Genomic DNA, 13,713 nt, shown 5'->3' on the forward strand with positions numbered 1-13,713 from the left:
TTTAATTAAAGTATAAATACTTAATAATTAAATTAAATATTAATCAATAGGTTTAATGTGACTAACATGAGTAAATACTATTGGAATTAAATAATAAGCATGATGAATGTAGATTTAGGTTTTCTGCATCTGACAATTAAGTCAAGTAGCAAATATCAGAATGAGAATTGCCTAATAGAAATAGCACTTTGAAATTATCAGAAATAGACCAGAATTGGTATCATGGCAATGAGCCAATTTTTGGGGTATTACAACTACCACTCCAACTCAAACATACTTAACCATGGAGTTTCCTCCTAGATTAAGCCCACTTACCTTGCAACACCATTCACAAAACCCTCAACAAGTATTATGTCTTATGAACCATTTATTGTAGAGCCACTTTAGCTCATTGTTGAGTAAGTGTGAGACAATTTCGAGAACAAGTCAAATTGTGATATTTCTGTCAAGATTCAACTATGTAGTTTTTGAGTCAAACTCATTGGCCCATATTTCACGAGTAGTAGCTTACAAGAACCCATCTCTCAAAAAAAAATCACAACAGTATTCAAGAATATTATAAAAGTTTTATGGGCAGACAAATTTTTTTTAATAAAAAACAAAAATATGAATATTAAAAACCTAACAAATAAAACTCCCTATATTTAACCTATAAATCATCCAATAACACATTTTAAAAAAATAAAATTGGATAGTTTTATTCTCTTACAAAGAGCCAAAAACGTATGAACTGGGTTCTTTGTTTAGAAAAGAGAAGAAAAAGTGCAAACAGGAGAAAACTTAATTTTAAGTACATGGTAATTACATAGCATGGATTGAACGAGATACATTATTAGGCAGAGTTAGGTGCATGCGAGGACTTTAGGGCATAGATGGAACATAATACACAGTTTGGTTTTGGAAATGGAATAGAACCTTCGAATGCATAGAAATTTTTGCAAAGCAAAGGCATTAGCGGGTATAAATAGGCTCAATGGTACCACTGTCAGCTTCAATGGCTTCCAAATACATTCTGTTCAGCATCTTGTGCTTTTTCATCTCTTTCCCCAAGGAAATATCATCTCAAAAGCCACACAATGCTGTGGTGAAGGGAAGAGTCTTTTGCCTCACTTGTGGCCAAACTCAATTCGCTCACACAAATGCTCCTGGTATTGTTGGTAAGTTGTCACCATTTTACATTCTTGGAGGATTTTATACTGAATTCTTCACATTATTCAGTTGCCATTTTATAGAAGTGGTGGAAGTTTTGGGTCAAAAACTAATTGATTGAGAGTAAGTATAGAGGTGTATTCATTTCATAGTCTTTGTTTGTTGGAATTTTATATAGAGCAAGTCTTGGTTTATCATTTTTAGTTCATACATTCAGAATTATTCAACTTTATCAGTCATATTTGACATAATAGTTATTTTGATATTTTGATTTAGATTATATTCTTTGTCATAATAGACTCCTTTAGTTTAGAAGTTGTTATTGTTACATGAGATTGTTTCCTTTTGTTGTGATTGACTGATTCTAGTTGGAGGATCTCCGCTTAAACAATACATTAGAAACATTGACATAATTGTTGTTTTGATTCAAAATTTACTGTTATTTTGTGAGTTGTTTTATTTTGTTGCAATAGAATGTTTTAGCTTAGAAGCTGATATCGTTGCATGAGATTGCTTCCTTTTGTTGTGATCGATTTGGAAGATTTTGGTCTAAAGCTTAGGTAACTTAATTGAATTTAGAAGCTATCCTTGTGGGTGGGATTTTTTTTTTCCTTTTGTTGGGGTCAATTGTATTGTTTGAAAGAGTTCAGCTTAACAACACATTTTAAGATCTGAATTTAGAAAAGCTCCAGTTAACAACACACTCTAAACTCTGATTTGATTAGTTTAGGTGACTCGTCTGAATTGAGAAGCTGATATTTCGGCTTAACAACACGTTCTAAGCTCTGATTAGTTTAGGCAACTCATCTGAATTTAGAAGAGTTCGACTTAACAGCACATTCTAAGCTCTGATTAGTTTAGGTGACTCGTCTGAATTTAACAGAGCTCGACTTAACAACACATTCTAAGCTCTCATTCGTTTAGGTGACTCATCTGAATTTAGAAGAGCTCGACTTAACAACACACTCTAAGCTCTCATTAGATTAGGCGACTCATCTGAATTTAGAAGAGCTCGACTTAACAACACACTCTAAGCTCTCATTAGATTAGGCGACTCATCTGAATTTAGAAGAGCTCGACTTAACAACACACTCTAAGCTCTGATTAGTTAAGGCGACTTGTCTGAATTTAGAAGCTGATATAGTATAGATTGTTTTCTTCTAATGTAGTTTAGTGTCTTCATTTTGTAAATTTGACAAATAATGAAATGGGGTTTCCAATGCAACAGGAGCAGTGGTAGCAGTGGAGTGCAAGATGAAGAGGAAAGTGAAACCAGGAAGCACTTCAGTTGAAGGAAAAACAGGGGAGAATGGAGAGTTCATGGTGGAATTAAGCCCTTCAGTTGTTCATTCCCAATGTGGAGTGCACCTTGTGAGCATCCCACAACACTCCTGCAATCTGCCTTCCATTGCCTCAAATCACAATGGAGTTTTAACTTACAACTCTCCACCCTTACCCTTTCTTCCCCCGCCTTCTTCCTCGTGTAAACATAGAGATCTTGTAGAATCAAAGCAATTTTCACTTCCGCCATTGTTACCGCAAGTTCCTCCTCTTCCTCTTTCCCCACCCACTCCAACCCTCCCCAACTCTCCATTTTCATTTTTTCCACCATTTTCTATCCCCTTCCCTCCATTAGCCTTTCCCACACAGCCTGCTGCTCCTCCAACAAAGTAGTGCCCTTTTGTCTTAATCATCTATGTCTTTCCTTTGCTGTTACTGAAATTAGTAAGCATGGAGCAGATATTTCAGCCTTTCATGGAGTTCTATTTGTCTATTTACAATAAGAGTACTTGAAGTTATTTTAAGGCTTTGTCATTATTTATGTAGTTTCTCAGCCTTTGCAGGTTTCCACTGTCAATTATAACTCTTGCATTCCCAAGGAAGTGATTTATGCAATCACTCACTACGCTTTCTAAGTACTGTATTCATTAGACTTGTTATTGCCCATCTGTCATTATTCTTATTGCTATATTAGCATTAGAATGTAATAAAAATCATCCCTTTATAATTGCATAAACCACAGTTTCTTATCAGCCCCTTCTACTCCTTTATTAGCATAAGGATTCATTTTTTTCAGAAAGATTCTTCAATCAATTAACTTACCCTCCACAAACACTACTTTGTAGTAAGCAATGCATTTTTAAAGTAGCTTTATTATAATCAATAGTTCACATGAGTCCGTTATGATGGGCTTTCTCCATTAATTCTAGGTTGGGCTCTACTTGGGTCTCATGTTGAACTCTACTCCTCTATTTAAGAAATAATTAGTCTCTCCCCTAGCTCACAAGATGAGTGATAAGAAATTAATTGCATAAAATTTATTAGTATTTTGAAAATGATTAAAAAAATATTTTTATGTTAATTTAGTAGTCAAGATATATAAATGCTCTTTTTATTTATTAATCTATATTTTAATTGTATATGTATATTTGTAAAGATTGATCTTAAAAAGTTTAAAGGGTTTAGCTGGTTGAAGCAATGAGTTTAGCTGGTTGAAACAATGAGTTCTCATTGTGGAGACTTAGGTTTAAATCCTAACTAAGAGGGACATCTTTGTAAAATCTAAGTAAGGAGGATTCTAAGTTGTGACTTTTGGTCTAGTATGGTTGTTCATAAGAAATTGTAATGAGGACAAGGTATCATTTAAGCAATGTTATTGATTCAAGATCTAGTGAAAGACATCAATAAGGACAATTAGATATGTAATGGTATATATGATGTTAAACTTAAAATGATCATTCTCAATAGTAATAGCATTACAATATATTGGTACAACATTGTAAAACACAACACAACTCCAAAGACCTAATAGATTCAGAAATTGCAGGTCTTAGTAAAATTTCAAATCAGCAACTCCACAGTCTTAATGGAGCTATTAAATTACAATTTTCTTATTACAAACATACAAATGATGAAGAACAAATGTTTTTATTTTTTTATCAATTTTGGTCAAAAGTGCATTTTGTATAGCAACCTCCAATACTTACAATCTTAGTCATCAATGTTATGTGGTACAATGACTTTTATGTCTTTCATTTTTTTTTCCAGAATTGTATAATTTTAAGTACAACATTATGCAAAGGCATATATTTAATTTATATTTAATAAACAATAGAATCTTCATAGTCTAAATTCTTTACATAATTTATGTTAATCTTATGTTTATACCTTTTTTTATTTGCAAAGACTCGAGCTCTCTAAAGCTCTCTAAGAGCTCTTGTTTATGATTTTGATCTTATTAGGCTTTAATGACATTGTCCCACAAATTTGTATATCGTGTAGATTTTCTTATTAAAAAGTAAAGGTAATTAAAATGATATATATATATATTGAAAAAGCATAATCAACAACACAAAGTACTTTTAGTATGAATTTAGACCAGCCCTCACCAAGATAAAAAAATGGAGGGAGTTGCCTTAACCAACTAGGGACTTAGCCCAAAAGGAATTGCACATTTTTTAATTTATTCTAACATAAACATCCAAAACAACATTGAATTCAAAAGATACACATAGAGTCTGAGATTTCTGATAACCAGGAGTTGACTGAAAAGTATTATCAATAGGTGTTGTTGCAGAGGCAAAACATGTGCTTGCCCCTCTTTCAATAATTTTCTCTTCCCAGTGATGTCCATATTCAGTATTATTTCCATCAGGACCCATATGATAGTTCTCCAAAAGAGTGCTAAGCTCATCAACCTCTGCTTATATAAGAAAAATTTGAAATTTCTCAATATATTGCTCTTCCTTAACTTCATCTTTGTAAATTTATAGAATTCCATCGTGCATTAACTTCATGAATCTAAACTTTTGAATCTCCAAGCAGAAGGAAACTTGTGGCATAATGTAGAAGTGTATGAGTTTAAGATTAAACTTAGTAGGGTACCTTCTGACATTTTGAAATATCTCCTTGTTCCTTTCCTTCGAAAGAAACTATAGTACTTCACCAGTAAGAGCAAACAAAAATATTTTAAAAGATAAGTCAAAAGATTTAACATAACTAGCTCAAATTCCACACCAAGAAAAGTCAATACTATTTTTCCAATCAATTGTAGACCCAAAAAAAAAGGCCCAGACTTTATTTGCATAAATACACTCAACAAAAACATGCTCAAAGCTCTTAGGCTTATTACACAACTTGCAAATCATAGACTCAACATTAATAGAAGACAACAGTGATCCAATAACAAGCTTTTTAATCAATAACAACCATCTAAAATGGATAACCTTAGGTCACAAGAACCCTTCCAAAAATAATCAAAGAAAAAATGCCAGTTTGAGAAAGGACAATCAAGACCCCAACATTTAACTATACACAGGAATACAGAGTGATCATTTTTAAACATTCCAAAAATCTACTTAGTAGAAGTGTTATCAATAATAGTACCATCCTTCCATTTTGTATTTCTGATAAAAGTGACACCATTCTTGATTTTCCCAACTTTCTCCTTGCTGATCACTTTGGATAGAAGAGTATAAGAATTCTTTTGAGATTTGGGATACCAAACTTATTGGATATCTCATCCCATGACCCAAGCTTGTTATTCACTAGTACATCACTAATAAGATAAATGCCTTTATCATTCCACTTTTTTGTAAAACAACTTTGAGAGCAAGATGTTTATTATTCAAATACAATCTCCACCAGATTGATCTATTTGCAACAATATATTTAGGTGGCTCCCCAATGGCATTCCTACAGGAGATGAGATCCCTTACTTGTGCCCATGCAGATCATAGGGAGTTGAACACTTTACTCCCAAAATCTTCATCTTAAAATCCCCCATAATAATATCCCAAAATGGAATGTTAGCCTAGTGTTTACCTTTCTTAATCATCAACTGTTCAACATTGTTTCTCACAAGAATCTTCCAAGGTTCATTCCCCCAAAAAGCTTTGTATATCCATTTATCTGCAAGAGCAGTCCCATGTAATCTAATGTCTTTTAGCCTCAAGTCCCCCAACTGTTTGTGGAGGTAGCACCACTCCCATTTAACACAATGTCTTTTTTTGGATCCCATACCATCCGACCACAAGAAATATTTGAGAAATTTTTCAAGCATACCAAACTGAGATTCAGTAAACATCCAAGTCAAAGAAAAATAAATATGATGAGAAGAAAGTACTTTCTGTAGAACCTGAACTCTTCTAGCCAACGGAAGGGAATGAGTTTTCCACCTGATATGTTTTCTATTAATCTTGCTAAACATTCACTCCCACATATCAAAAAAAGAAGGTTCCAAAGAAAATGGAATACCCAAATATCTAGTAATGATTTTAGGCCCAATCCAATTCCATTCCATCTTGAGTAGCCAACTAGGAGGTATCTCCATCCATCCTAGAACATATGACTTATCAGGGGGCACTTTGGCTCCAAATACAACACAAAAGAAATTAAGTCTATTCAGAGCCAAAGATAAGTTATCTTTAGAAAATTGCAAATAGAGAGCGGTATCATCCACAAACTGAGCATTAATCAATTCCTTTGAATTAGGGATGCTATAATTAATAACTTATGTTAAATTTAATTTTTACCTCAAAATTGTCAGCCCTGTCGAATTTTATTTTCTGGCTATGGTTTTTCCTATTTTTTATCATATTTTTTCCCCTCTAGTATGTGCTATGGATTGCTTTAAACTTATAAAAAACTACAAGTTATTGTGATAATGTTTGTTATGTTTTTTAATTAGCTATGGTTTTTCTTTATTTTATCTTATTCTTTTAACTTTAGTAATAGTTGTGGGTTGCTTTAAACTTACGAAAACAATTAAAAACTACACACTTATTGTGAAAATAATATCATAATTATTGCTTTTAATAATAAGACATGATTTGTACATATGTTTCTTCATAGAAATTATTCATATTTAATCTACAATACATTTACCTATGGAAAACAACTTTGTGATTTTTTTTATTACTACTCATTTTTATGATAATTTTATTACCAATTATTCTCATTGCACAAAATAATATACTCTTATCGGCTCTTTGTTGCATGTACATAAACGTGCAACTAGATATGTGTTGGATCATGGTGTGCCAAAAAGTGGCGATACAAAAAAGTTGTAGTTTTTAAATGTCTAAAAGCATTTCAAAATTCATCCTAAGTTTTTCTTCCACCCATCCTGATACCAAAGCAAAAAGTAATACCATGCATTTTCGGGTACTCAATCTCATATCGATACTTGATATGGGATTGGGTGGCCAAAACCTATGACCAAATTTATACAAAAAAAAAAAAAAAAAAAAAAAAAAAAAGCCTAAGCTTCATTTTCATTGTTGGCTCATTGTTTGAGTTGCTATTTGGCCCCCATATCGCGTATACGATACAGTGTCAGGTATATGATCTTTGCTCACCTAAATCCATCAAAGGTATGTGAAATTTTTTGGTTTATTTGAATGTTTTCATTTAATTCTATTTAAAATTAGGTTTTATTATTATATAGAATTTTTTTTTAAAAAAAATTTAATTATAAACTATCAATACAATTAGTAATTTTTTGATTCTTTCCAATTTAATAGGCATGGATGACTCGAATGATGGTGATATCAATGAACCATGAAACAATGTTCCTCAATACCCTCTGCTAAACATTCCACAACCCTGTTAAAATCCTCAACCTCCACTAACTGATCTAATAGCCCCTCAAAACCCTCCTCGAATCGAAGATTTGATACAAGAAAATTGTACCAAACTTAGGGGTTTTCAAGCCACATATAAAAATTTACTTACATTGACTCCCATGTTATCCACGTTAAACACCATAGTGGATAATAAATAGACTCTCATCAATCAACAAAATATTGCTCTTCATTGATGTGAGCAAATGTATGCCTTATTTGATGGCGTGTTGGACCATGATGAGGTTGTGACCCCAAACATAACCAAAGATGATATAGTTAACCTTTTTGTGAGCCCAAAAATTGGTAAACCAATAGAATGCACAAAACCCAAATGATCAATTAAATGGTGCACAAATGAGGCTATGCGTGCAAACTTTTGGGATTGCTGGGGGATGGTTTTTAAAAAACCACCACACATCAATTTAGAGGTCCCATTCTATTTCATTAAAAATCTATATTTTGAATTTGTATTGGGCCTCAAGGTGAACTATGGGAGCATGAGGCCCAACATGGGTGTAGAAGGATGAGATCCCCAAGATAGACCCTTTTCCCAGTGGAAGAAAGATGTCACTTTTGTCCCCCCTATTGATGTCTCCCCCCTCCTCTAGTGCATCATCTTGATATCATTATAGAGGCTAGTTTTCAGACTATTAGAACTATCCATAAACTGAGTATCTTATTGATCTCACAAACTAGGTTAGTGTTGCCTCCTTGTGTTGATGATGTTGGTGTGAGTTCATTGTCGACAAGCACATCACATTTTTGTGTGCCCCATACTTACATAATGTGCAAGAATCTTTTTCTTGGTCCCATTGGTGATAATTCTAAATATCAGTTTCAATTTGGGGAGGAGGATACAACACATGTGCCTACCAAGACTATAGACCCCGAGGCAAGAGAGGAGGAGGGGCATGTAGAGCCATGGGCTTCTTCTGTGTCAATAAGTGTATACATTTTTTTAATTTAACATAGTTGATTTAAAGTTAATGTTTATAGTAGAATAATTTTAATGCATCCATACTTATTCATGTATGTGATCTTCATTCATGTTCAGTTGATGACTAAGGAGGAGCTTAGAGAAGTCGATGATGTCATGCTCTCAGCTATTTCATTTGGCCTTGAGACATCTATTGTACATTATGCTGTGTTCTCATTAATTTTATATTTGATACTAGAACATACATGGTTTCTAATCTTTCTTTTTTCTTGCAGGTATCACCTGTCAGTGGGAGACAGAGTGTGGGGGGTGATCCATAACACATTGACAAGGGAAAGGTAATTAGGTGTTTTAAAAGTGATTAAATATCAATGCATACTTGTAGCTTGTGTGTGACAATGAAATTTAATTACATTATTTATTGTACAGGGTGTGGCCACTGGTGATGCATCTAGGCAGATTTGACATCAAAAACCCTCTATAATTTCCATTTGTAGCGAGATCCCCATCATATGTACATATATAATTTATTTGTTATATTCCTTATTTCATAAATATTTTCAAAACTTTTCTAAAACACCTAGTGCCCAAGAGGTTGGACGCCAGAGTTATGTATCTTTGTTGATGCAACCGATGCTTTCAGAGGAGGGGTTGACATAGGTAAGTTTTAGTTTGAATTCTTGATTATATGTTATAAGTTTAGCATGATATAAACTATGATGCTATATTTTAAATCAAAAATCCATCTTACACCCATACTTGAACATATACAGACCACAACTTACGAGGTCGAGCATTGTCGGAGACATATGAGAGGAATCCTAACCACCGTAGGAGGTTAACAAGAGAGGTAAATGATGAGAGTTTGAAACTATAAATATTCATTAAAATTTTATCATTATGCATTTGAGTAATTTAATATTAGATATGTGGAGTCACATAAATTTAGTAGACTAACTTTGGGTTTTCCTTTTTTAATTTATGTAGGAGGCATTTGATCCACATAGTAAAGTGAAGAGGCTACATTTTTTTTTATCCACCAACAACATAGGATAGTATAGTTGTCATAGGATGTGTCATGAGACATTTTGAGATGGCATATGCCACATTGTATACATAAACTTTAATATTATACATATTTCGATAACATGATCAACTACATTTTGTATATGGATATATATGTGTGTGTGTGTGTAATTTATCTATGGATACATGTATTTTGATATATATTTTCATCATTTATGTACACAAGGATATACATTTTTATTTATTATAGTATTTTTCAATTAATTGTGCATCATGTGTATTATCATGTTTATGGAATATCATTCATTTTGGTCATGCGTATTATATTCAATTCAAATGTACTAATTTGTGAAGAACATTTTATGAACCTTTAGTATTTATAATGCAATGTTTAATTTGAAATTATATCATATGTTTAATTTGAAATGATGCCTATTGTCCCTTAAGATGTCTATGTTTGAGGCTCTCTGTGGTCAAAACAAGAGTGTCACTAGGGTTCAAACGCCCATCCAGAGCTAACAACGCTAGAGATTTGATGCCACAATTAGCAGTTTGAAAGTAACGTAGTGATGCACCAATGAACATAGGTACACTACAAGTTTTAGCATCAGGCGAGATCGTTGTGCCAAATCCAAATGGGATGTGATCTCCTTGAACTGAGAGAGGTAATTGTAGACATTGGAATAACCATCCTTTAGCATTAAATACTTCATCGATAGCCTACACAAGCTCCAAGTTATGACCCTCAAAAGATTGACCTCCAAACGCACTTGGAAAATTTGAGGGACACTTTGATATGGGGTGGCTGTAAATGTTTGAGGCTCTCTATGGTCAGAATAAGGGTGTCACTACGGTTCACTCGCCCATCCAAAACTAAAAAAATTGATGATTTGATGCCATGATCAATGATTTGAAAGTTATACAGTGATGCACCAATAAACTGAGGTACACTAACTTTTGGTATTGAGTGAGATCACTGTGCCAAATCCATACAAAATGTGATCTCTCTAAACTGAGAAGTTATTGTAGATCTTGAGATCACTGTCCTATATCATTTTACATTTCATCGATATCCTACATGAGCTCTAAGTTACGGCCCTCGAAAGATCGACCTTCAACACACTTGGAGCATCTTAGGGATGCTTTGCTACGGGTTGACCACGAACATTCAAGGCTCTCTATGATTGGAACATGAGTGTCACTAGGGTTCACTTGCCCATCTAGAGCTAATGAAACTAATGATTTGATGCCATGATCAATGGTTTGAAAGGTATGTAGTGATACAACAGTGAACTAAGGTACACTATAAGTTTTGGCATCAGGTGAGATCGTTGTGTCAAATCCAAAAAAAAATGGACTCTCTTAAAACTAAGAGAGGTTATTGTAAACCTCGACATCATCATCCTATATCATTTGATGTTTCACCGATATCCCACGTAGGCTCTGAGTTATGAACCTTAGAAGATTGACCTCCAAATGCACTTGGATCATCTTAGGGACACTTTGGTATAGAGTGGATGGGAACGTTCGAGGCTCTCCATGGTTAGAACATGGGTGTTACTAAGGTTCATCCACCCATTCGAATCTAATGACGTTAATGATTGGATGCCACAATTAGTGGTTTGAAAGTTACGCAGTGATGCACCAATGAGCTAAGGTATACTACAAGTTTTGGCATCAGGCGAGATCCTTGTGCCAAATCCAAATGGAATGTGATCTCTCTAAACTGAGAGAGGTTATTGTAGAACTTGGCATCACTGTCCTATAGTATTTGACATATGGGGTGGCTGCTAACAATTGAAGCTTTATGTGGTCAAAATAGGAGTTCCACTAAGGTTCAACCACCCATCCGGAGCTAACGACACTGATGATTTGATGCCACAATCAATGATTTGAAAGTTACATAGTGATACACCAATGAACAGAGGTACACTACAAGATTTGGGATTGAACAAGATTGTTGTGCCAAATCCAAATAGGATGTGATCTCTCTAAACTGAGAGAGGTAATTGTAGACCTTGGAATCACCATCCTTTAGCATTTGGTATTTCATCGATAGCCTGCACGAGCTTTAAGTTACGACACTCAAAAGATTGACCTCCAAATGTACTTGGAGCATCTTAGGGACACTTTGACATGGGGTGGTCATGAATGTTTTGGCTCTTTGTGGTTAGAATAGGCATGTCACTAGGGTTCACCTGCGCATCCAAAGCTAACGACATTGACGATTTGGTACCATGATCAACAGTTTGAAAGTTATGTAGTGATGCAACAGTGAACTAAGGTACACTACAAGTTTTGGTATCGAGCGAGAATGCTATGCCAAATCCAAATGGAATGTGATTTCTCTTAAATGAGAAGTTAGTGTAGACCTTGACATCACTATCTTGTATCATTTGACATTTCATTGATATCCCACATGAGCTCCACATTACGACCCTCAAAAGATCAACCTTCAAACACACTTGGAGCATCTTAGGGACGCTTTGCTATAGGTTGACCACAAACATTCAATGCTCTCTATGGTTGGAACATGGGTGTCACTAGGGTTCACCTACCCATCTAGAGCTAACAAAACTGACAGATTGATGCCATGATCAATGGATTAAAAGGTACACAATGATACACCAATGAATTGAGCTACACTACAAGTTTTGGCATCGGGTGAGATCGTTATGCCAAATCCAAAAAAAATGTGTTCTCTTCAAACTGAGAGAGGTTATTGTAAACCTCAACATTATTGACCAATATCATTTGATATTTTAGCGATAGCCTGCACGATCTCTGAGTTATGACACTTAGAAGATTGACTTCCAAATACACTTGGAGCATCTTAGCGACACTTTGGTATGGGGTGGATGAGAACGTTAGAGGATCTCCATGGTCAGAACATGGGTGTTACTAAGGTTCACCCGCCCATCAAAAACTAACAACACTAAGGATTGGATGACACACTTAGTAGTTTGAAAGTTACACAATGATGCACCAATGAACTAAGGTACACTACAAGTTTGGCATCGAGTGAGATCCTTATGCCAAATCCAAATGGAATGTGATCTCTCTAAATTGAGAGAGGTTATTGTAGAGCTCGACATCACCGCCCTGTAGTATTCAATATTTTATTAATATCCCACACAAGATATGAGTTACAACCCTCAGAAGATCAACCTCCAAATCCACTTGGAGCATCCTAGGGATGCTTCGAGGTGTCACTAGGGTTCACAAGTTTTTAAAAAAATTAAAAATTTGTGTTAGTATTTCATCATCATAGTTTCAAATTTGTAAATATTACAAACATTAATCAGATTAAGTAAAAAATACATTAAATCAACCACTTTGACTACTTTGATCGATAAAGAACCTTATGTCAAAACATAGTAAATCAACACGTTCATATTTACAATATCTCAAGTGTTTCATTGTTATTACATCAATACACAACTACAAAAAATCATAGTGTTAAAAATATAATTTATTTTTCTTCATTCTGCTTGTCACTGGGTTTCTATCTTTATTCACTACTACTCTTCGTAATGTACCTACATTCCAATATCATACAAAAAATTAGTCTTATGAATAATAAGGAGATTGATAACCAAGGTTCTATCATAAGTTAATTGAGTTTAAACAAGATACTAATTAGTTCACCAAATTATTATGAACAAAAGAACATAACAAGTAAATATACCTAATCAAGTGTTCTTATAGGGTCTACTCTCTACTCTAAGGTCTCCAATAAGGCTTTGTGATCAACATTACTAATAGTTAAAAGTTCTTTTACTTTTGGTCTTCCTTGATGCTTGAACAACTTTACATTTTTTTCTATAATAAGGTGTGAATATATGTGAATTGTTTTGTGCTTGTGATAGTCTTTGAATGTGGGAATTCTATTCCTACTAAGCGTCTGCAGCCATGTTCTAGCAACAACAATTGAACTCGTAGGATATGTGATTCCATCATCATCTATAATCAATT

At 34.1% G+C, this 13,713-nt stretch overlaps 2 protein-coding genes across 3 annotated transcripts; both read left to right on the forward strand.

Moving 5' to 3' along the window:
- Positions 1-974: 974 nt before the first annotated feature.
- On the forward strand, positions 975-3,182 carry LOC149539596 (uncharacterized). The gene is made up of 2 exons (XM_089800823.1): positions 975-1,157; positions 2,378-3,182. The coding sequence occupies exons 1-2, from the start codon at positions 995-997 to the stop codon at positions 2,821-2,823; spliced, it is 609 nt and encodes a 202-aa protein (XP_089656949.1). The 5' UTR covers positions 975-994; the 3' UTR covers positions 2,824-3,182.
- A 137-nt stretch (positions 3,183-3,319) lies between these two features.
- On the forward strand, positions 3,320-9,880 carry LOC149539597 (uncharacterized). Of its 2 annotated transcripts, XM_089800825.1 has the most exons (6): positions 3,320-8,721; positions 8,830-8,907; positions 8,988-9,050; positions 9,142-9,372; positions 9,486-9,562; positions 9,700-9,880. In XM_089800825.1, the coding sequence occupies exons 1-3, from the start codon at positions 8,560-8,562 to the stop codon at positions 9,030-9,032; spliced, it is 285 nt and encodes a 94-aa protein (XP_089656951.1). In that variant the 5' UTR covers positions 3,320-8,559; the 3' UTR covers positions 9,033-9,050; positions 9,142-9,372; positions 9,486-9,562; positions 9,700-9,880. The 2 variants fall into 2 exon arrangements, with proteins under 2 accessions (XP_089656951.1, XP_089656950.1); XM_089800824.1 differs by having other exon boundaries at positions 8,830-9,050.
- Positions 9,881-13,713: the final 3,833 nt, after the last annotated feature.

Source organism: Cupressus sempervirens, chromosome 9, assembly GCF_028749045.1.
Source record: "Cupressus sempervirens isolate cs-2001-9-10 chromosome 9, ASM2874904v1, whole genome shotgun sequence".
Taxonomy (NCBI): Eukaryota; Viridiplantae; Streptophyta; class Pinopsida; order Cupressales; family Cupressaceae; genus Cupressus; species Cupressus sempervirens.